The 21,902-nt window shown below is 41.6% G+C and overlaps 1 protein-coding gene across 5 annotated transcripts in view; it reads left to right on the forward strand.

The window, feature by feature from the left end:
• The window catches only part of PNPLA7 (patatin like phospholipase domain containing 7), a 125,499-nt gene that overhangs the window by 31,144 nt on the left and 72,453 nt on the right, over window positions 1–21,902 (forward strand). For all 5 annotated transcript variants that reach the window (XM_055720455.1, XM_055720452.1, XM_055720454.1 and 2 more), the window contains exons 18-20: window positions 3,567–3,698; window positions 4,938–5,061; window positions 18,231–18,344. In XM_055720455.1, the coding sequence (XP_055576430.1) occupies window positions 3,567–3,698; window positions 4,938–5,061; window positions 18,231–18,344 (370 nt within the window). The remainder of the gene's footprint in view (window positions 1–3,566; window positions 3,699–4,937; window positions 5,062–18,230; window positions 18,345–21,902) is intronic.

Here is a 21,902-nt window from a genome sequence, read left to right on the forward strand (position 1 = left end):
CTGTTCCTGTATTTAAAAGTGTTATGGTAGAAAGTCTTTGAGAAGCATGAGGTTTCTCCAAGTTAGTTCATTTTTGCTTTGAACTGTGTGAGAAAAAAAAACTTATTAATAAAATCAGAAGTAAATTTTATTTTCCACCTTTTGTGCCAAATTCAGTGCTCATAGTCCTGCAATGTTAGGTTTTCTCCTTTGCTCAGAATCTCACAGGAAATGAGTTTGGTTTTTTTTTGAGGGGGCTCTTAACTTTCTTACTGACCAGAATAAATTTGACAAGAACCTCCATTATTCTCCAAAATTCCTTTCTTGTCAACTACATTAGTCTTTTTTCTTTGAGCTGCCCTGTAACATTGTATGTGGTTTCTCTCAATAATTAATGAGAGGGCCAAGCAGAAAGACCACGGTCAATAGTTGCCATTAGGCAAAGAGCACGGTAATGGAAGTAGCCCAGGGCTTAGAATTGCATGTTGGGTGTTGGACAACAGATCAAATCCATTTCGCTGAAACTTGAGGGCAGGAGCCATTTACGTGGTCCTAACATGACTAAATAACTATCTGCAAATGTAGAGTTTAAGTATAGGGGTGACACTAGCTAATTATATAGCATATACCTTAAATGCTTTGCTATTTTGCTGCACTGATGTACTAAGTGTGCAGTGCCTACGCTGCAACTGTTGGTGTCTCCTGACGAGCAGTGTAATCAAGTTGTCACCACACTCTCTTGAGGGAATATGTTCAGGTTCTGCGGTACTGGGGACTCTCTCACATTTTCTGCTTCAGTAAATTTCACAGTTTGGAGTCTTAATCATGTGTGCTTGGCAGAGAAGCAGGAATGCTTTGATTTTTATTTGGTATCGCCAGCCAAGCTGAATATCAAATTGCATCCACATCCGCAAGAATATCTGCATAAGTCCCAGGCTTTCACAGATGCTCATTGAGCCCTTTCCCACTGTATCTGGTGAGCTTTCTAATAAAGAATCCTTAGGATCCCTTCAGAAACAGGTTTCTGTAGTACAGAGCTTTGGGTTTTAATTTCCCCAGTGTCAGGCAGGTGCCAAACAGAAGAGGGAAGATGAAAATGTCCAAGTAAGAGGGAAGAAACCTGGCTGATGATGGGGGGCTGGATTCAGTCTTCCTGTTCTTGTGCATAAGGATGGACTTCTACCCTCTGTGCTGATACTCTTGTAGAAGCTATGTAGCACTGAGTAAAATAACAGAGAGCTCCAGATGGAAATGAAAGCAGCCTCTTAGTAGTTTACATTTTGAATTCATTAAGACACATATCTTGAGGGAGGAGAAGGAGTAAATGGCTTTTACTGATCACAGCAGACAGCCTGTGTGGGACGAGACTTTGAGGGCTAAATAAGCAAGTAGAGTAAAAACAATGAGCTAAACCGTTCAGGAGTTTTCAGGGGGGTTTATTTAACTTTTAGTTCAGCTGAGAAGGGGAATAGGCTTGGGTGTTTTGCATGTGTGGAGGGATAAGCATTGTCTGTTTATTAGTGCTTATCCTGGGGTGCCTTTTCCAGCTCTTTCTCCTTTGCTCCACGTTACGTTAGTGTGGTGAAGTTTCTACAAGATAAAATGTTCTTTTCACGTGCAATAGTAGCTTATAGCAACCAGGGTAGTCTGTAGGTATCTTTGGCAGGGACATGGAAACCTCAGGGCAAGAGAAGAGGGGCAGGAGAAGAAAGCTGTCCTGCTTTTTCATAATCCTGTTTTGATGGCTGGATTTTAAACTGCGCTCCATGTACGAGTTGGTGTTCAGTATAATTTACCTAGTAGCGCACGTGAGCGCAGGGGTGCGAGTGTGATGAGCTCGATATGGAACAGGGATATGTGCCTATGAACCTCTTCCGTTTCAATTTCAGGGATTTTGGCTGAAGAAATTATAAGCTTCGTTATTGCAAAGTGGTAATTGGAGGCATTGGGTAAGGAGAGCAGATAAACACGAAACCTCCCTGCAGTGCCATGTGCTGCACTTGACCCGCTGTCACTGTCAGCACTGGGTCTCTTGCTGCAGCTAGAGGACTAATGAATGAGAGATCTGACGTTTTAGAAACTTGAGTACAGTTTCTGTGGTATGTTCAGGCAGTAAAGAGCTCCTGGTGAGTCTGCTTTTGCTACCACATTGTAGGATTATGGATCTCTAGTCAGGCTTTTTCTGCTTTCTGCCGGGTTGCAGTGGTCTACAAGGAACCGTATTTCAGTTAGAGAACAAAGACTGACAGTGCTCCTCCCATGCCTTTCTCTCCTCCCTGTATTTTGGCTGCAAGGTTAGACACCAAGCTGGCATGATTCGTGCTCGGTGAGAGTTCTCACATACTCAAGGTCTCCTAAGCAGATTTTTTTTAGGGCGGTCTGGTATCTTCATTGTAAAGGGAACATTGATGCAGGAATATCTGCATTGATACCTACCAAGTATTAATCATTTTCTCTTCTTTGTTCCTGTCTATGTGGGGCTTTAGCCTAGCTCCCTCATCTCTATCTGCCTGCACTTCACATACTGGGTCTGTGTACACTTACCTACTTCTTCATGAATTTTGCTGTCTCTTGTGAAATAAGTGTTTTTTAGTAATCTGCCATCAATTGGTGTGATGCTGTGCAGGAACAGAAAAGATGTCCTAACAGGTACGCTACCTAGAGATGCATGTGATCAGTTCACTCTTCAGGAAGAACTTGAGGGCCTGCTCAAAAAATGACAGGATGCAGTGGTCTTTAGACTAAAAAGAATGAGAAGTAAGACATTCCTGAGCAGTTACCAGGTATCTGTGAGAGTGATTTCCCTTGGGCCTCGCTTCCAGTTATCCCTGGCAGAACGTTCTCAAAGCTTTTCAGTTTGAGAAAAGTTTTAAATTACATGGTATCTCTATTACTGAAAACTTTTAAGCATCACTCAGAAGATGCAGCGTGAAGATCAGAAGCTATATTAGATGTTTCAGTTCTTTGTGGCTTTTGCAGCAGGGAGAAGGGAACATTTGAAGTACAGAGCAGGTCTCTTATTTTTAAGAGCATCAGACTTTACGTATAACAGGGTTCTGACTTGATGTAAAATCTAAGGGAAACTGAGCACATGCATGTGTTGAGAGACTGAGTGGTACAGAATGGGAAGAGGGATAATCTTCTGGACAGTATGAACATTTCCCAGAGTTCTAAGAGATCCGGGTGAAGGGGGGGTTGGAAGGGTGGCTCATAAACAAGAACATGGCTCTCATCGATCCCACTGCTTGCTTAAAGAAGGGAATTGGACCATACAGCAGGGCTAGCTAACATCCTACTGGCTTAGTCCTGCTGCTACTAGGACAGTGCTGATTTTGAGTGACATTTAATTTGGGCTAGGTTGGAGGGCTGGCCAGCCCCATACTGTGTCAAATTTTCACTGATGTAGTGTGGTTGCGGTGATAGTGGAGCGTGTATATGGGTAGGTACTAACTTCTGCATTAGTGCCTATATAACTGCCCAGCTACGCTGGCTACAGCTGCATTGGGATGCTGTGCCTGTGTGTACCTATTTCTGTTTTGGGGAGGTACTTGAATAGCACATATTTTTATGGTTTTTTTCCCCTCTAGGATAATGCGGGAGCAGCCAAGTGTAGTTCTTGGTGTGGCCCACACTGTTGTGAAGAGGATGTCTCCATTTGTAAGGCAAATTGACTTTGCCCTGGATTGGATGGAAGTTGAGGCTGGACGAGCTGTTTACAGGTGAGATGCAGATAAAATTGTATTTTGTCTGTTGAGTATTCAAGTTTTCATAGTTAAGGAGCTGTGCTCCCTTGGTGATATATAGAATAAGAAACTCATTGGACTAAATTTGTCAACCATTTCACCAGGTTAATCTATTTGCCTATTTTGCAGGTTATTTTCTTTCTGCGGTACCCTTCAACGTTGTTCAGTCTCTTGTCTCCAGGTGTTACTAAAATTCTCTTACGCTATTCCTCATCTTTTACGTTGTCTTGGCAAGCTTTTAAAGTGACATAATTGATTAAGGCATAGACAGTTTTATGCTTTGGTGGTAGTTTCTGCATCATTAAGGGCGTGAATGTCTATTGCTCAAGGAGTTTTTCAGCCTTTCTAAAATAACAACAAAACTCAAAGGTAGTTAGGCTTATTCAACAGTAAATTGAAAATAGGCACTGCACTTTATGTTTAAGGAGCAAAAGTTATCCTTGGGAAAACTTAGTGTTATGGATATTTGTACTAGAATACATATGAGCCATTACTATGATTGCTGCGGTGGTGGGAGAATAAAGGGCTAACTTGGTACATATGCTATATAATTGTAATTTTTACTTTTATAACTTTACCTGCAGTACCAATGCTAGTAGAAGCTTTGGATTACTTTGTGCATCAAAGTAGTCATAGCTGTCAATATCTTGTTAAAGTCTTTTGGAATTCCATGCATTAGTTTTAACTCTACTTCCAGAAGTATGGCATTTCATCCATCTGCTAGGTTATGCTGGAAATCTGCATTCCAAATGCAAACTGGATGTAGCAAAAACTTCCTGATAGACTAAGATGTGTGCACCAAAAGGAATCCAAAGCTGGAGCCACTTGAGTGGGTTTTTTTTTCTCTTTGACCTGCAGAATTTCTGTATGCATCCATAGTGGCCTTGCAATGACAACAAGCTCCCACTGTCACCAGCGATGAGCCTGTTGTCTCCCCTAGAGACCACTTGCAATCTGCTCATCTGCTTCCAGACCTAACATCAACCAGTTGTGCAAAGCCTGTCCATTTAAACACTAAATGTATTTCCAGATCACCTTTTAACAGGTGCCTGTTCAATTTCCTGTTTGCTTATTATGTTTAATTGTTGGTTAAACATTTTCCCATGTCCTTTAAGCCAGGGAGGGAAAGATGAATCAACTTCTTAAAAGGCTCTAGATGCATTTGCTGAGCAAAGATGCTTCACTAATCCTCGTTATCGATTATTCTTGCTGCAGGCAGGGTGACAAGTCAGACTGCACGTACATTGTGTTGAATGGTCGACTTCGCTCAGTCATACGGATGGATGATGGAAAAAAGCACCTGACTGGTGAATACGGCCGAGGAGACTTAATTGGAGTGGTAAGAACGAGTTTCAAAACCAAACTGTTCAGCTGAGAAATTGGTATTGACTCCGTGCTAAACAAACAAAATGTTGCTCTGATCAGTTGTTAATCTTAGTTAAGGGGTTTCACGTGTTCAAAAGATGGAAGATCCCTTCTACCTGGAAACTTTATGTAATAATACATGAATTATTAGACTTGGTTTGGAAAAAAAAAAAAAAAAAAAAAGATTAAAAAAAGTCACATCCAGATCAAAAAGCCCTGTGCAATGCAATTCTGTGATATGGGTTACTTTCTTGCACCTTGAGAGGAGCACAGCCTGTTAGAATAGAACAGCTCAGCAAGAATTGCAGGAGCGTGCACTAAATTTGAATAAACTTAGTGTCTTAGATTCGGTTTGGCTGAGGCCCCCTGGAAGTGTCTAGTCCAGCCTTCTCAGAGCTAGCAGAGCTAACTTCAAAGCTGCATCAGGTTGTTCAGGGAATGTGTCGTTAGTAAAAGTTATTAAAGCAACTTTTGATTTCAAAATTGCAGTATTTATCCATTTTTAATTTCTCTGCTATGTTCGTATTTTGTTTCTCGGACCTAATTAACAACTGAAATAGGAGTCCTACATCATAAACATGCACTGTTTGTTTGATTTTTATATTTAAAATTAGAAGGTTTCTGAAGTTCTGAGATTGTTGTTCAGGTCCTCTTCTGCTTTCTGAGCTGAAACTAAACATTTAAGGTGATGAAGTGCTGTGAGCCACTGAGTGTTAGCAGCAGCTGAGTGTTACCTGCTGGTAGAAGAGGTTCTTCTGTGCTACACTGCCTCTTTCCCTTGATCACTGGTGTGTCTGTCATGGAGGACTCTGTGGCTGGGTCAGCAATACAACGTCAGCAAGTGAGATGGAGTTGTCTCTGGTGACAGGTGGGTCACAGACCAGTACTGGTACTGTAGCGTGTTTGTGGCAGAGGTCTCATGCACTCTGAGAGACTGGGAACTGACCTAACACCGGAGTTGTTTTTATTGAGAGAAGTAGTTTTGTAAGGAGGGTGAAGTCTCTGGACCTTTTCCATGTGTGTTCATGCCTCGTTTTCACTTGCCTAGTAACTTTAAAATAAGTTGTATGTCATTTGGAAGTGACTGCAGTAGGGTACAAGAGGCAGTTCTGGTGATACTCCCAGCAGAAGACAAGGGTGGTCTGGACTGGTGATTGCACAGTACTCGTTGCGTTATATGTGGATGGTATTTAGGGATATCTTCCCAAGATCAGTGCTACTTCTGGCTCAGGATTTTTGTTGGCTTGGGACTGTATTTGGAGAAGCAGGTCTATTCTTGAGCGTGCTAGGCAGGCTCACAAATTTTATTTCTTTTTTCTGGACTACCTCTTTGGGGTACCTCGTTAAAGGTAAAATGACATGGAAAGGGTTTGCCAGTTTTGAGATGCACAAGCACTTTTCTGCTCATTTCCCTGCTTTCTTTCACCAGCGGTGATCTGCAGCGTCCCTGTGAAGCTTCTGGAGTTTTGCAGAGCCCCCAGGTTAAAACAGAGCTGTGGTTCTGCTTTCTGAAAGCAGTTAAGATGGTATGCTCCACTGTCGCTCAAAACTCTGCCTCCCTGTATGAATGCTAGTGCTGGTTTTGGCATAACATTTCACGCTGGCTCAACTCTTCTGTGTGGTGAGGAGGGAAGGGAGGCTGATTTGGTGGATGGACTGGGATTTGTTTGCTGTAACGGTGCCGTGTTTGCTGGTGAGTCCCCAGGCATGGGTACAGAAATACCCATCTAGTTTATGTCTAAACCATAAATCACTTTTCTGGATCCACGTTATGACATGAATCATTTTGAAGACTTTTGTGACTCCGTGGACGTCATCTACTCCTTCCTACCCACAGCTCCCAGGCCCACTGACTCATGCTGCCATTTGTTGAACGAATCTCAATGCTCTGGCTGTCTTTTGAAAACACGGGGGAGGATTTGTAAAGATTGCCAAGATTAATGTAGCCGTTCTTTGCAGAAGGCATTAGTAAAATGACATTTTTCCTTTTAAAAAGAATTGTTTATCCCCTTCTACAGGGTCTGTTATAAACCTTTAAAAGCCTGATGTAGAGTTGAGGTTTTTTCCCTGGAAGTAAATAAGTGGAGGGTTCTAGGTGCTTGCAGAGAAGGAAATTAGCAGCTGATACTAGTAATTGGCATTTTGGTCAACTGGTGGCATGTTTCTCCCTGAAACCCCTCCAAGACCCCCCCATGTCATTTGGAACTGTGGGCACTAACGAAGTACAAGAGTCTTGTAGTCAATGTATTTTTGTTTATTGCCTTTATTTCAGAACTTTAAAAACACTGTGTATCATATGCATAAGGGATGAGTATCTGCCACTTTTGCTTTCAGGAGAAAAGGACTGAAAAATGAAGGATTTCAGACAAGATGTTAATTTTCAAGCGTGTGCTCTTAAGGCTAAACTTGTGGCTCGAACTGTTTTGTTCCTTATACTGACTCAATGGCATCTGTTCCTGAGGTCTGTCAATTCAGGGGGAGAAGAACAGATGAGAAATGAAAGTTTCCTTTCTCTGCATATTTACTTGAAGAGCTGACGAGGACAGTTGTGTCAGGGGAAAATGATCCCTCCTCCCTGGGAGCCTTTTTGGAGGGACGCTGCCAGCTGCTTGGTGCTGCTGGCCCTATCGATGGGCAACTCCAGTTGCCCAATTTGGTCAAATCAAGTCAAAACTTGATTAAAACCTGCCTGGAAGGCCTTCAAAGGACAATAATGAATCTGTTAAAGAATTCCCTTGCATTTGAAATACAGTTGACCACTTGAAAGACAGACAAGAAGTCCTGTTGTCTAGAGACTGTGGACACATTTTGGGGGAAATTTTTAATTTGTTGGTGCCTTTGCTACCAATGTGTTTGTGGGAAAGTGTTGAAATATTTTTATTAAGCAGTTATGCCAGTAAAAGGGTAACTCACCCAGTGTAATTTCTGCCATGCCCAGGTGACCCCAGAGGAAATCAGAAAAGCCCAGTGTGTGTTCATAGAGTGAAAGGGCTTCTCTACACTAAGTTATTTGTTTAAGGTGCTTGTATTAGTCTTTTTTTTTTTCTTTTTTTTCCCCTTGATGTTGCTGCTTTAGTTCTGATCTTGGTGAACTGCTTCAAATTGTAGTTTTTACTCTTGTTATCTTGATCTCACGAACACATTGTTGTCTGAGAGAGAGGATTCCTTTTAATTCATTTATTTGTTATGCTGGTTGGTGTTGGGCAAACTGGCACAGCCTTTTTGACATCTAGTGTTGTCCCTAGCACTGTTGGTAAGACTGGTTTGGTTATTCAGTATTTTTTTACAACTCACAAAATAGGTTGTCCCAGGTGGGTTACAGGATCACAGCTCCAAGCATCCGAGGTGGGCGTTCTTCTGCTTTTTTGCATTGTTGGAAGGGCACTAGTGGGTGAGGAGAAGGGGAAAATACCCAACAGAGCTATCTTGCAGAATAATCTCCTGCTGAATAGAAGTTGTTTGTATACTGCCTGCTCCCTCCAAATACCTGGACGTGAAAGAACCTTCCATGCAATTAGCGTTTTATGCAAGTCAGCCCTTTGTCTTAATTAGGTTCCTGAAGAATGGCTGCAGTGTGGGTAAGATGACTAAATGCCAGGCAGTTCTTAGCAGCCTCAGTGACAGCTGTTGAACTTAAAATATTTTTTAACGCTGGGCTCTTACATAGCTTCTAGCCAGGCTTACTGGTAGCCGCCTGCCTCATAAAACTGTTGTCTGCAAGTGTCTTTCCAGCAAACCTGTGGGCTTTCAAAAATGCCCTACTGAGTGGGAAAACTGCAGCAATGTTTTGGTTAATTCAAGAACCTTTCTGTTCTTCCGACAACCAGAATGCCCCTTCTTATTAGTAGGACTATACCCCCATCATTTTGGGATAGCAAAATAGCAAAACAAATGCACAAAGGCATTTGTGCCCCAACGCTTCCTTTTAATGCAGGGCAGCACCAGTGATAAAGTGCAGCACACCAGTTCTGCTGTAGAAGAAGTTGGGCTTTACTTTCTAAAAGTAATAGATATTTTAAGTATTTTTAGATGTTATGCTGTTCATCTAATTTATATGGTTAAATGTGCCCGGCACTATTTTCCTCTCCAAAAAGATGAAACCCAAGAAGGATCTGTAAGTGGCGTATGATTTCCTTAGGGGTTTGGAACATTGTGTTCTGAAATGTAACACTAACTGTAACAAATCTTTAATCCTCAAAGGAAATACCAGTATCAGGATTATGCTTGTCAGGCTTTTGTTCTTTATCAGTATAAATGTTATCATATCCCTCTGTCTTTCGACAGTACCAAAGCCAGCCGAGTGTCGTTGTACCCATAACAACCGTGCTGATACGGGGAAGTTCTGCTCTCTTAAGGCTGGGCTACTTTGTAATTTTTAAGCGTATGGATGTGTTTTGCCGATTTCCTTGCGTGTAGTTTTTTCCAACCGTGACTACTTCATTTGCTAAAGCTTTAAGTTACTAAAAAAATATTACAGGTTAATTCAGGTTAGTGCCTCAGGCAGGCTCTGTGCACAGCCCGTGTCTGTGGGAATTGGAGGCTGATGAGCTCCAAGAACTGAGCTGGAAGACGTGGTTCTGGAAGGAGGTGTTCTCTTTCCATCTCTTCCACCGTCTGTCTTGGTAATACATTACTGAAAATTATTATTTGCCTAGCAGCATCTTAGGTGTGAAATAGTATTAAAGAAAAAGAAAGCCAAAAGCCAAAACAAACCCTCCCCAAACTAACCAAACAAAAACCTCAAGAAAATAAACAAGCAGCAAAACACAAACCACACAACAGCAAACCCCCAGTATTTACCAGCAGCAAAGGGAGACAGGAAGCTCTGAGGAATGAGTTCACATTTACACAGCTGAATTAGTGTCAGACTGAAATTAGAAGCTGAGAGTCCTGATTTCCAAACCCATCTCGAGGGTGTTCTGGGCTGAATTCAAGTCACTGATCTGAACCATCTGAACCTGTTTCCTATGAGTGTCTTCACTTGTGGTGTGAGCTGCCGAGTACTGTCTGTTTTTCTGATTCTTTTCTCTACAGCAGTTTATTTTTTTTATCCACAACAATTTATCTTTTATTTGCTTCAAGTTCTAAACAGCTGATAAAAGTAAGAGACTTTTAATAACTGAAAATTGTGGTGCGGTTTAGTGGACTCATCACTGACTGGGAAAACCACAGGCAGAGTTTTGACAGGATCTAGTGTTAAATTATCTGGCGTTAATGTTACATGGGTAGGTCATTTGGCTTTGTAGCTGCCACAGATAAAACTGCAGGGAGCTTTATTTCTGTCACCAAATTGTTTATAGAGAATATTAGGATCTTCGGTGACAGGTAGTGATTAAAGTTGTGACCTACTGAGTTTCAGATAGGTGATTTCATGTGTTAGATTGTAATTCCTTAAGCTATTTTGTCTCTCTCTTGCTTCCAGCTGAAATCCCTTGTGATAATATCATTGCTAGTGTCCAGCTGTCAAGTAACTGGTGATACAACTTCTGATCCTCCCTCAGGACAGTTGTCTACTTCCCTTGCCTTCTGCTCCCTTTCTCCCTCCCATTTTGGGAAACGCTGCATTGAACTAGGCTGGCTTGGGAATGGCAGGAGTTAATGGTGCATCCCCTTGAACTTTTGGGAAATGCACAAGTAAGTTGTTAGCAAAAGAGATGATTTCTTTTTTTTCTTGATTGTAACTTTTCTTTTTGGCAAGCATCATGAAGTAAGAGAGAGGAGTGTGATCCTTTTCATTGTCATGAAAATGCTTGGAGGCCAACGAGTAGTGGGAAGTGGAGTCCCTCAGAAGTGACAGAAAGTATTTGTGGGGGAAGAGTTAACAGTGGAGGATGGGGAAGGACGTTGCTCAAGTTCTAGCCAGGTCTGGTATTCCTGTTAGGTGAAGCTGAGGCAAAGGCAATCTGATCTCTCCCCTGTTGGAAAGTGTTCGAGCAGATCTCGTAGTGTTCTGTTATCTCTTCTTCTGTTGTTGAAATGCAGGTATAGTTTTACATAAAAGAAGCATGCTGCCTGCCTGGTGGTGCCGTTGCATTTGCAGATACTCATCAAGCAACCTGGCTAAATCTTAATGGTTGTTGGGTGTTTTGTGTGCCTGCTTCACATGGCTTTTGGTATGTGTTTTGGTGGTGGTCTGACTGATGTTGGATTAGGGGAGCAAAATGTGCATGTAGCTTTCCATCTTTCCTATAGCCACATGTATATAAGGAGTGGAACTGAAATATACAAGGTAGGACTGTTACCAATTCCCTTCCCCAGCTATAATCTTTCCTTTTTCTGTCCCTTATTGACAATCACTGCTGCAGCAGGACTGTCATTGCACTGCTACAAAATGCAGACTCAGTCCTTTGCAGAGAAGCTGTAGCCTGACTCCCAGTGTCTTAATTATGAAAGGTAGCAAGCTGAGTCGTAATAAATTTTTACACATATTTCGTATATACACTTAGACACATGTACAAAGTAAGACTTACATGTATGAATGTGTGTATACGTATGTAAATATTTTACGTTTATATATTTATATATATATATGTAAGGGAGGTTTGGATTCTTCTTTCTGCACAGCAGAAGTGCTGGATGTCCTCAGTCACAGGGTTAACTTGGCACATGAAAGATTGCAGAAGGTGGTTGTTAGAACAACTTTCAAGAGTACATGGTGTACTGCGTTCATCCGCTGGCACTGCTCCCACAAATAGAATCGATTTGCAGCTTGTCTGGTTGCTCTTCCCACTCATTCATTGCTTCCAGCAGTGTCTCCTCCTTCGTCCTTTCCCGATACAAACAAGTTAACGTTTCAGATCCAACTGGAGGAAGCACCTCTGAGATTAGCATCCTCTGCTGCTTCAGGTGCAAATGAGCTGAAGAAGGAGCTGAGGGCAACTTGTTTAAACCAAAAAAAAAAATAATTAAAAATTGTTCTGTGTAGTGTTTGGTTGCCCTTCATGTAACACTGCTTACATTACATCGCTGTCTTCAGTTGCACCAGCCATCATCGTCCTGTCCTCGTCTACCAAAACGCCTGCTGTGAAAATCCACATGTGTGTGGCTGTTTTTGTGCCTGTGCTGTTCCAGTGCTGGTGTTGGCCACTGAGATACAGGTGTGCTACCTGGTACCTGTGCATCGGACTTGTTGTCTATCCATTTCCTTAAGCCTCCTAAACTATCAGCAGATGTCAGTGTTGATATTTCTTCTTCTTATACCTCCACAGGTGAATCTACACTTCCTTGTCCCTGTCCCTTGTGTACCCCGCTGTCTTGTCATGGTCCTTCCCCAGTGCCTTTGGGTGAGCTGTTGGTTTTCCATAGCACCTGGAGCGGTTCGGGGTGGATGTTGTGTAGGGGGAGAGCGAGGAGGTAGCTTTGGCAGACAGACCTGTGAGGGGTTTGTCTTCTGCGTGGAGAGCCGGGGTGGCTGCCTGCTGGCAGCAGCACTGCAGTTGCACTGAGCAGTGTCTGTGACACGCTGCGCCCCTGCCCAGGGCAGTCCCTGCCCCCTCCGCTGGTGCTGCTGGAGGAAGATACGCTTGTGTTGATGTTTATATCTGTTATCAGAGTTCTCACACTTTTTTTGTTAGGCATGATGCTGCTTTCATTGAAGCACAGCTGCGTGTGTCCTGACCAATCGCCCTGGTGTGCTCTTTTGTAAGAGGGTGCGTGTTTGTGGGCTGCTGGGTCTTGCCAAAGCATCTCGTGCGAACGTGAAAACTTGAAGCCTGCAAGTACCAGGCTAACGGACAGGCAGTGATTGTGGCTTTCATGTGTGAGGATTTGGAAGATTAAGAGTTTAAGCTACATAATTTAATAATCCTTGGGGTCCTAGTGTGCTTTCTAGGGTCCTGTTGTAAAAGATTCTTTCATTTCTGTGGGTGCTGCTCCCTCTTACTGTGTCATGTCTGGGGGTGGTGCTGCAAGGGCAGAAATGCAGGGTACCCTTGACGTGGAAAGGTTACTGCTGCTTGTGAGCTGGTAGAATGGAAAGCATTGATGTGAGAGAAGGAAATGTGATGTATGAGAGAATAAGAGGTTCTCAGGTGGAATACTAGGCATGATGAAGAGGAACTAAAAGTGGTATAGTACAAAAAGGATGGGAGGGAAGGGAATGCACAGGAAGAGCCAGAAGAGTGTGTAAATGTGCCACTGGTTGACGGTCAGGGAGAATGGACCTGTGACTATCAACACGGTCCTTGTCATTGCCAGTATTGGGCAGGACCTGTCTGGTCTTGCACTAGGCATACTGGAGGACTCAACTTGAAAAGAAATGATCAACACGAGACTATTTTGAAATCATTTGCATTTTACTGTTCGCTGATTGTTAGGAAAGTCACTCAATAATTTGTTAAAGTGAGGCAGAATTTGTATGGAGAACAACATTTTATTGCCAGTGGCTAGACTAATGTAAACCAGCCCCAGTTCTGGTCAAGTCCTCCATGAATTCTCAGAGATGCCTAAAGCTAAGCATGAGAATAGCTGTGCTCATTTTACTGGGGCTATGCACACAATTAAAGTTAAGCAAATATTTGAAGAGATGTGTTGGAGGTAGCTCACAAATAAATTTGGAGTAATTAGACCAACTGGCAGAAGATGACACTTGCTAGCTTTTAGTTTCCAGCTCTGTAACTTGGAAAGCTGTAAGAAGATTTGTCAGGGAGGACTGTTGAAAAGAAGTCAGAAGAGGTCAGGAGAACACGAATTGCTTTTTCCCCTCCTTGCAAAAGATTTACAATAACACTTTTCCTTTGTAAAGAACTTGCAAACCAGGGCTGTGAATCATGTGCATTGTATGCTACGGATGCATCCTAGGTGTTTTTGTCACTATTTAAGACTGAACTAAGAGAAGGTACGAGAAACCTAGCTGTCAGAATTAACTGAAATGGTAAAAAGAGCATAGGTCTATAGTACGTTTTTCAGTGTTTTTTTCTTTTTGTTAGTGTTAGGAGCAACAGAACTGCAACAGTACAGGAGGGACCATCACCTGTGGCAACATTCATGATCAATTACAAGGACCAGAGAGTATATATAATAGTCTAAATCGATATGTGCTTCCTTGATGCAAATTACTACAGCGTTCAAGGCATTGTTTCATGCAGCTCTCAGAGGAAATGGAAGCAAAGGCGATGATGGATGGACAGATTCTTGGGGGGGCGATGGATGTCGAGGGGAGTTGGTGGTTGCTGTAAGCGAGGAGCCAAGGGGTAGACCTCAGAGACAGGTGAGCAACGAACCGAAAAAAGCAGAATTTTTGCATGACTGCTAAAATAGGGCATTGCTGTTGGATTTCAAAGAGAGACTGATTTCTAAGTGGCAATAGTACTGTAATATGGGTTTGCTGAGTTTGCAGCATGAGGGAGGAGCAAACACCACTAGGTAATAAGGTGACAAAGAGAAGAATAACCAGTGCAGGTAGAGCAGAAGAGATGATGGGCTCAGGCCTTCCGTGAACTCCAGGAAAACTGGAGGATTGTCTGAGAGAGAGAGAGGAAGAGCAAGGATGGCATATGGGTGAATTAAAAATTGAAGGAGAAGACCAGAAATGGGCAGTGAGGCAGAACTTGTTTTGAGGCTTGTTACTGAGAAGGAATGGATGTTATAGGAGAAGAACCAGAGATGCGCTATTGCTTCAAGCAAAATATATCGTGTTGACTTGAATTTAAAAAGAAGTAGTAGAGTCCTCTGATTCTTTCTCATGCTGGATCAAGCGTTGTTGCTGTGTTCATGCTGGCATGAGTAAGTGGTTACAATGGTAGTGTGGGAAGGAGCTCAAAAGAGAATCTTGGATGATTATAGATACAAATATATGCTCCTCCCTGCCCCCACCAGTCAGCTTGGGTAATCTTTGGGAAATAATACTATTTCTTGAAACATTTGTGTATTAATTTTATTATGGAGGTGTCTTTGTGGTGTTTGCTGCAGCTGTGGTGGGCGATCAAAATGTTAAATGTCTTTTTTTATGACCAAGGAAATAATCTTAAGGGGTTGATCTTCTGATCGCAGGTAGATTTTATTCATATTACTTCAAGCTAGGTCTCTGAGTCTTGTACTAGTTACAAACCTGGAAAAATAAGAAAATTTGTTCAAAAGGTTCACTGGACAGAGAAGCCCAAGGATTTGAATGTTGCTTAAGGTTGAAATGATTTGAAGTATTCATGTTGCAAGAAACTTTTTTTCTAAGCAAGAAGAAAAAACTCTGAATACGTGACATCTCAAGTGGTTTATTGAGAATAAATACAAAGAAGAAAAGTATCATTTACAGGGGACAACTACAACTCTATGTTAGAATATGTTTTTGATCTCGAAAGACGGTGAGAATGGCCAGATACCTATTTGATTATATACCAGATTATACCAGATTGTCATGTACCAGATACATAACACCAGGTTCCCATATGCAGAAAATTTAGTGCAAAGAAGGCTTTATAACTGCAGGGTGTAAAGAGGGGAGATGTGAGAATATAGAGAAGACTGAAAATAACCCTGTGGATGGTCCAAGCAAAATTTTGAATTTCTTGGTGGGCGGTGTCTGGGATTCAGGTATTTTCCATGCTAGAATACCGGGAGGTATTTAAATGAAAATATCAAAGCTGATATGGCAATGCTAATATAGTACCTGTGTGCAAGAGTAGTTGAAGATCTAATTGCTGTAATCAGTTGGGAATTACATTCAACAAATTCCTTGCAATTGTGGGGGTGTGTAATGCTGGTGGTGTTGCAAATGCGACTTGCTCCAGAGATTTGAATGGCTCTTTATGGAGGAGGTCTGAGAAAGATCTTCATCTCCCATCTGATCTGCCTAGGGAACAATTCAAAAAGGCAAAGTCACAGCTTGGAGAAAAAAAGTATCCCCGAGGCTTTGTTTTAAAGTTAAAATTTAATTCCCTTTTTTACAGATCTCATCTTTTCTGAAGGACTTGTGAGCCCTTTGCAGCACAGTTAATTTTATGCACTTCTATATCACCGCAAGAGTAGAAAAGGACGTTAGACAGTTTGAGTGTTTTTCTTTTTTATACAAATTAAACTCAGTAGGGTGATGACTGGCTGAGAGGAAAGGTTTTATTTTAACAACTGAAACTCTTAACCTGCTTTCAGGATAAGGAAGCTAAATTACAGAGCCAAGAACTGTTTTAAAAAGCTGGTAGGGGAGATGGATAAACCAGAAGGCGTTACACAACCATTTGGGGAACCTAAATGGGACTTGTTTCTCCATAAATGTATGTACAGAGATGGCATGACCTTTTCTCCCCTTCTATATCATCAGTTTAAAATGTGATTACATAACAAGATGTCCCTGGCACCTGAACAAAAAACAAAGGCTAGGTCTTGCAAAATGTAGTTACTTTAAATTTGTTTGTGTGTTTTTTCACGCATAGCAATTGGTGTTGATTAAACTCTTATGCTCTAGCTCGAGTTAATATTAGCAGGCTGATCTCAGCTTTCTGGACTAATTGCATGTTTTTGAGATCTAGATGTTCTGGCTGAATTGTCCATTTTGTGCACATGTAGTCTTCCAAGAACGTGCTCTTGTTGGAAGTGGGGTCACTGCGTTGCATGTTTTAAATTAATTTTCTTGTACTGTGGGCAGAAGTACATGCCTGGGCACCTGGCATGGCTCAGCCTGGTGCAGGGTGTTACATACATTACATTAACTTTGTGTATCAGCCCCTATTTCTATACTGGAAGCATTGCCTGTGCTGGAATTTGCTGTAAACAAAAGCCTTGGAACAAATGCTGAAAAAAAACCCCCAAACCCAAAAAAAACGAAGAAACAAGAAAACCCCATCGATCCCCTCAACCCAAACAATTACAAGCTGTTATATTATTTGTTTCTTTTTTCTACTGGAAACCTGTTCACTTTCATTCGAAGTGTCTGTGAATTGCCAGTAGAGCCAGGAATTTTTTTGTGTTTTAACCTTAGTAATTACAGCTACCACAGCGACCACCAATTTTTCCAGTACATAGAACAGATCTATAGATTTTAAACCAGCTGAACACTGCCCTTTCTAAAACTTGCAAAACTGAGCACCGAGCTGTTTCTAAGCAATTAAATGTTGCTCACGCCTGAGCTCTGAATGACGCCATCTCGCCTAGCAGGCTATCTCATTAAGCATGTGAAGATATTTCACCAGGGAATTTGATTCCTGCATTTCAAAACAAAGTAGGAGCTGGTGGCGGGTCTGGGGCTCTGCAGATGGGGCGGTTGGGGATTTGGGGAGCAGCTGCATTTTGCAGAGTAGGCTTTTAGAACCTGGTTTTGGTTATGTTGTGTCAGGCTCTCCCCATAAAGGAGAGTATCTGTATTAATTTTCATTGCACGATGGTTTTCTTCTTTAAAATTTTACTCTGTAAAATAAATGTTTCTAGGCAGAATAATTGGGCACTATTCAGGTAGGCGTGTGCTGTCACATGTTTTCCTGTTTACATGGCAGATACATGTGTGTATTTTAAAAAAAAGTAATAAAATATGGAAAAGCAAAGCTTACTTCTGGCCAAAGTGTGCTGGTTTGCTCCTCATTCCTGAAAAAGCCCATTTTTAGGAAGTCTTGATTGTTTCAAGGTTGTTGGTATTCAGCTTCTGAAGGTAAAATGTAAGTGTTTCAGGGTGGCATTGAGGAAAGGGGAAAGAGTGAGCAGCAGAGAAGTGGGGTTTTCCTGTCTCATGGATGGCTTTCACAGTTAAAAATGATGGATTAACAGAACTGTTGCGGTGTTGAGTTCGCTGTGCCTCTGGTTGTTCTGGCAAGTGTTAAAAGCAGTTCTTATCCTCGCTCTGGAGGTGGACTGTGTGTGAGAGCTTGCAAAAGCTCAAACAAAACTTTCTCGTAATACTGTCTGCCTGGTGCTAAGGGTTCTGGTTCTGTAAGAAACTGCAACTGTCCGATAGCAGAGTGTGTGCCTGAGAGATTTGGGTTAAATAGATGCTAATACCTGTTGCAGATGGATGTGCCTTTGGTAAGCTCCCTGTCTAAGTCCCCTTGGGGGAAAGTAGCGTTCTGTTTTGAATGTGTGTGAGCAACAAGTTTGATAGTTTGGTTCTTGGGAATTGTTTGGTTTCTTCATCTTGACATTTGATTATTTTTTAATCCCTCCCCCCCCCCCCCCCCCCAGCTTGTTGTGAATTATCTTTCACGCTTTGGCTATGTACTCTTTCAGGTAGAGGCATTAACCCATCAACCTAGAGCCACAACAGTACACGCAGTCAGAGATTCAGAACTTGCCAAACTCCCGGAGGGAGCACTGACATCTATCAAACGCAAATTCCCCCAGGTAAGAAAATTAAAAATATTTTCTGTCGATCTCAAAAGACGTCTGAGCAGCTAAAGCTCTCTGTTAGCAGCAAGCCCTCTGGGTTTTTGTAAGATTGATGCACGTTGAGGAAACACTTTGTTCTCATTTTTTGCCTGGTCTGATCTATACTGGAGTTCCACCAGCTTCTCTTCCTTTATCTTCTAATCAGTTTTAGCATGTTTTATTGCAGGGCTGGTTTGTGTATCTGGAAGAAGTTCATGCTAAATACAGGACACGCGTATTTAGCAAAGTGGAAATCACTTAGTGCCATTGATAATAAATGAAAGTTTGACTTGTAAAATAGCTTTAAAATGTTGTTCATTTGTCTTGCTCACTGGGACTCAAAGTCAGCACTTGGTTATATGTACCTTTATTTCCAGAGCATTGATATTTGAGGGTTGGTTTTCCTCCTCCTTGCATTTTAGGCTGTCAGTCCTCATTCTGCAACTGCTGAATCTGCCTGTGTCCTGGAGACGCTGATTGCTCCCTTTGAATCCATCAACTCATCCATCTCCTTTAATTCACTTGACATTATGCCTCTCTCCTGCAGATCTGGAGACTGACGGACTCGAAATTTAATTCCTTTGTCCCTAAGTGCATCAGGGACATTATACTAAATCATTGCACTGCCTTAAAGGCAATTCTGCTGTTACTTCAAATTATTTCTGATCTTTAAGACATATAGTTATTTTACCAGATTTCTTGAAAAAAACCATGCAAAAGTAATAAACCTAACTAAAATACTTGCATTCTTTTTCCTTCCTAGGACTCTTAATAACTTTATTGATTTATTATTCTTTTTAACCATTAGATATAAAGTCTGTGTTCATGCATTCTCTTCTTACTAAAACTGTGGGGTTTTGTCTGTATTATTGCTAGGATAATGTCATCATTGCAGTAAGTGTTCAGAAGTTACCTCAATGAAAAATAATCTTCCTGGTTTGCTTGTCAGCATTGTCTTAGCTGAAGTGTTTCTGAACTTCTGTGTGGGTTGTTAAGGCACTCCTGTTCTCTGGATCTCTTGAATAGTCTTCCAAGTCTGTTCTCTATTTAATGCAACCGATTTCCTACCCAGATTTATGAACTGGTAGCAGGGTGCAACCTCGGTACGTGGCTAGCTACAAACTGGGTGCTGGCAGCCTGGCACCCTGTCTGGAGTTCCCCTTTTAAACATCAGTCTCCTTGTGGCTGATCAAGCAGCGAGGAGGTGAGCTGGGAATTTAAAGCCACCGTTCTCCTTACATAGCGCATGATTTTAAATGTTACGTGTAAGATATTTAAACTGTAAATTGCTGGTATCGTAGAATCACAGAATGGTTTGGGTTGGAAGGGACCTTAAAGATCATTTAGTTCCAACCCCTTGCGGTGGGCAGGGACACCTTCCACCACACCAGGTTGCTCAAAGCCCCATCCAACCTGGCCTAAACATGTAACATTTAGTAACATCTCGACTGCTGGTCTGTGCAAAGGCTGTGTTCTGATGCTTTTTTGTCTGGGGCAGGAATTTATTTTAGTGTCTTTTTTTTTTTTTTTTGTCTCTCCCCCTGCCCCCCCCCCCCCCCTTCCCTTTTTCTGCTCCGCCTGGCACAGATCCTTTCCCCTGAAAAGCACGCTCTCTGGAGATGTGACTCTCTTTGCTTTGCAGTTAAAAGTTGATCTTGAGTGTTACCATTTATTATATGGTTCAAAACACTTATTTGTAATAGAATTCAAACGTCTTCCCATGTTTAAAGAGTGCAGGCTATCAGCCTCAAATTCCTGACCTTTTTGAATATGGAATTAAGTTTTCTCTAGACTTGCATATAGTTTGGCTAATCAGTTGCAATGAAACAAAATGCTAAAGCAGATCTGGTTTAAGGAAAGTTGTTGCAAAAAAGGTTGTAAGAAAAATACATCCTTGCAGCTGTTTGAGATCTCCAAATTCTAAACTGGTATAAAAAATGCGAGAGCTTACATTTTGGCTATTGGATTATTTTAGAACAAACTTTAGAAATAGGAAGAGGAGTGTAAGATAGACTTGAAGTAGTTGATTTATGCAGTTAATGCTTTCAGACTATCTTAAGAACCTAAGATAAAATATTTTTTTCTATGATCTCAAAATTCTTATGTCTTCTCGTATGTCATGTCCATCAGATAAAAGAGGAAGGACAGAAGTGAGAGGGAATTGAATGATGGAGGAAGACACTAGGGTAGCAAGTTTGAAGTCAAGTAGAAAGTACAAAGTCAACTTTAAAGGAGTATACTGCGGATAAGTTTTTGAGCTGGAAACTAATAAATTGCTTACAGAGAAAAGAGTCTTGAGTAGCTGTTTCTTTGAAAAAGAATCCAGGCATTAGAGGATCAAAAGCTCGCTATGCCTGAACAATGTCATGCAGCTGTGGAAAAAAATAACTATGTTAACAGAATGCTATTTGGAGTGAAGAAATCCTTGCATTCCACCTGATACTGGAAAAGCTTCAGTACCAGCCTGTGGAAGCATATTTGAAGGAAGAGACAGACCAAATGAAGAGAGCCTAGAGAACAAAAAGGTGGCTGACTGGTGTTTGGAGATATAACCTATAAGAGCAAAAAGGCTGTGAAAGGTTAAGGGAAGACATGGCAGCTATTTTCAAATGTTTAAAGTTCTCTTCTGATAGAAAGGGCAGAAGCTGCTTGCCACATTGGAATAGAGCAAATGGTAGCTACTAAAATTGCAGCAGTTGGATATGAAGAAAAAGCTGATTCTACTCCCTAGAAAGGCTAAAAGATTGTTACTTGTTTTTATAACCTCTTAAAAAATTATGTTTGAGGTAGTGCTTAGTGCTGAGCAGAAGGATGGGCCAAATGAATTCTTTATCCTATTTCCTCTGCTGTTATTCTAGAAGAGTGATTTATACCCAGGATTTATGATGTTGTTTTCCCCATCCAACCAGAAGTAATCAAGTAATGAAAGGATAGCAGGTGCAATAGTTTTGAAATAATTGACCAGGTAGCAAGAGCTAGCTTGTGATTCAGCAATGTGCCAGAGCATTTCCCTCTTAAGTCCTCTGCAAATCAGAAAACCATCTTTTAGGAAAAAAACCCCAATAACACAAAACCAACAAAGCAAAGCAACTCTGCCTCCCCTATTGACTGCTAAGGTTAAATTAACCTGAGTCTCACTTGGTAGTATAGTGACCAGATGTGGGTGCTTGTCCCCCGAGTCAGGTGAAGTGCTCTGTTAATTCAAAGGAATTCCGCACCAGGGAGAATTGTGCTTTTGTACGTGTGTGTTCCTCTTGGCAGCTTCTGTAGTACCTACATAGTTTGTATCTTAACAGCCAAGAACCGGGCAGTTCGAGGTTGAATTCCCCTTTTAGTTGGTTTTAATTACCCTTGAGCTTTACTGTTTCCTGTCAAGGGTGAAGAACCCCTTAATTCCAGGAGGGACTTCATCCTACATACCTTTCCCCAGTCATGATGTGTTTGTAGATGATCCAGAAAGGGTTCCAACTCTGGAATACATTGTAAGACAATACTACCTGATGGGTAAGAAAATTGTAAACATGGGTGGTGTGT

This window comes from Falco cherrug, chromosome 9 (assembly GCF_023634085.1).
Source record: "Falco cherrug isolate bFalChe1 chromosome 9, bFalChe1.pri, whole genome shotgun sequence".
Lineage (NCBI taxonomy): Eukaryota > Metazoa > Chordata > Aves > Falconiformes > Falconidae > Falco > Falco cherrug.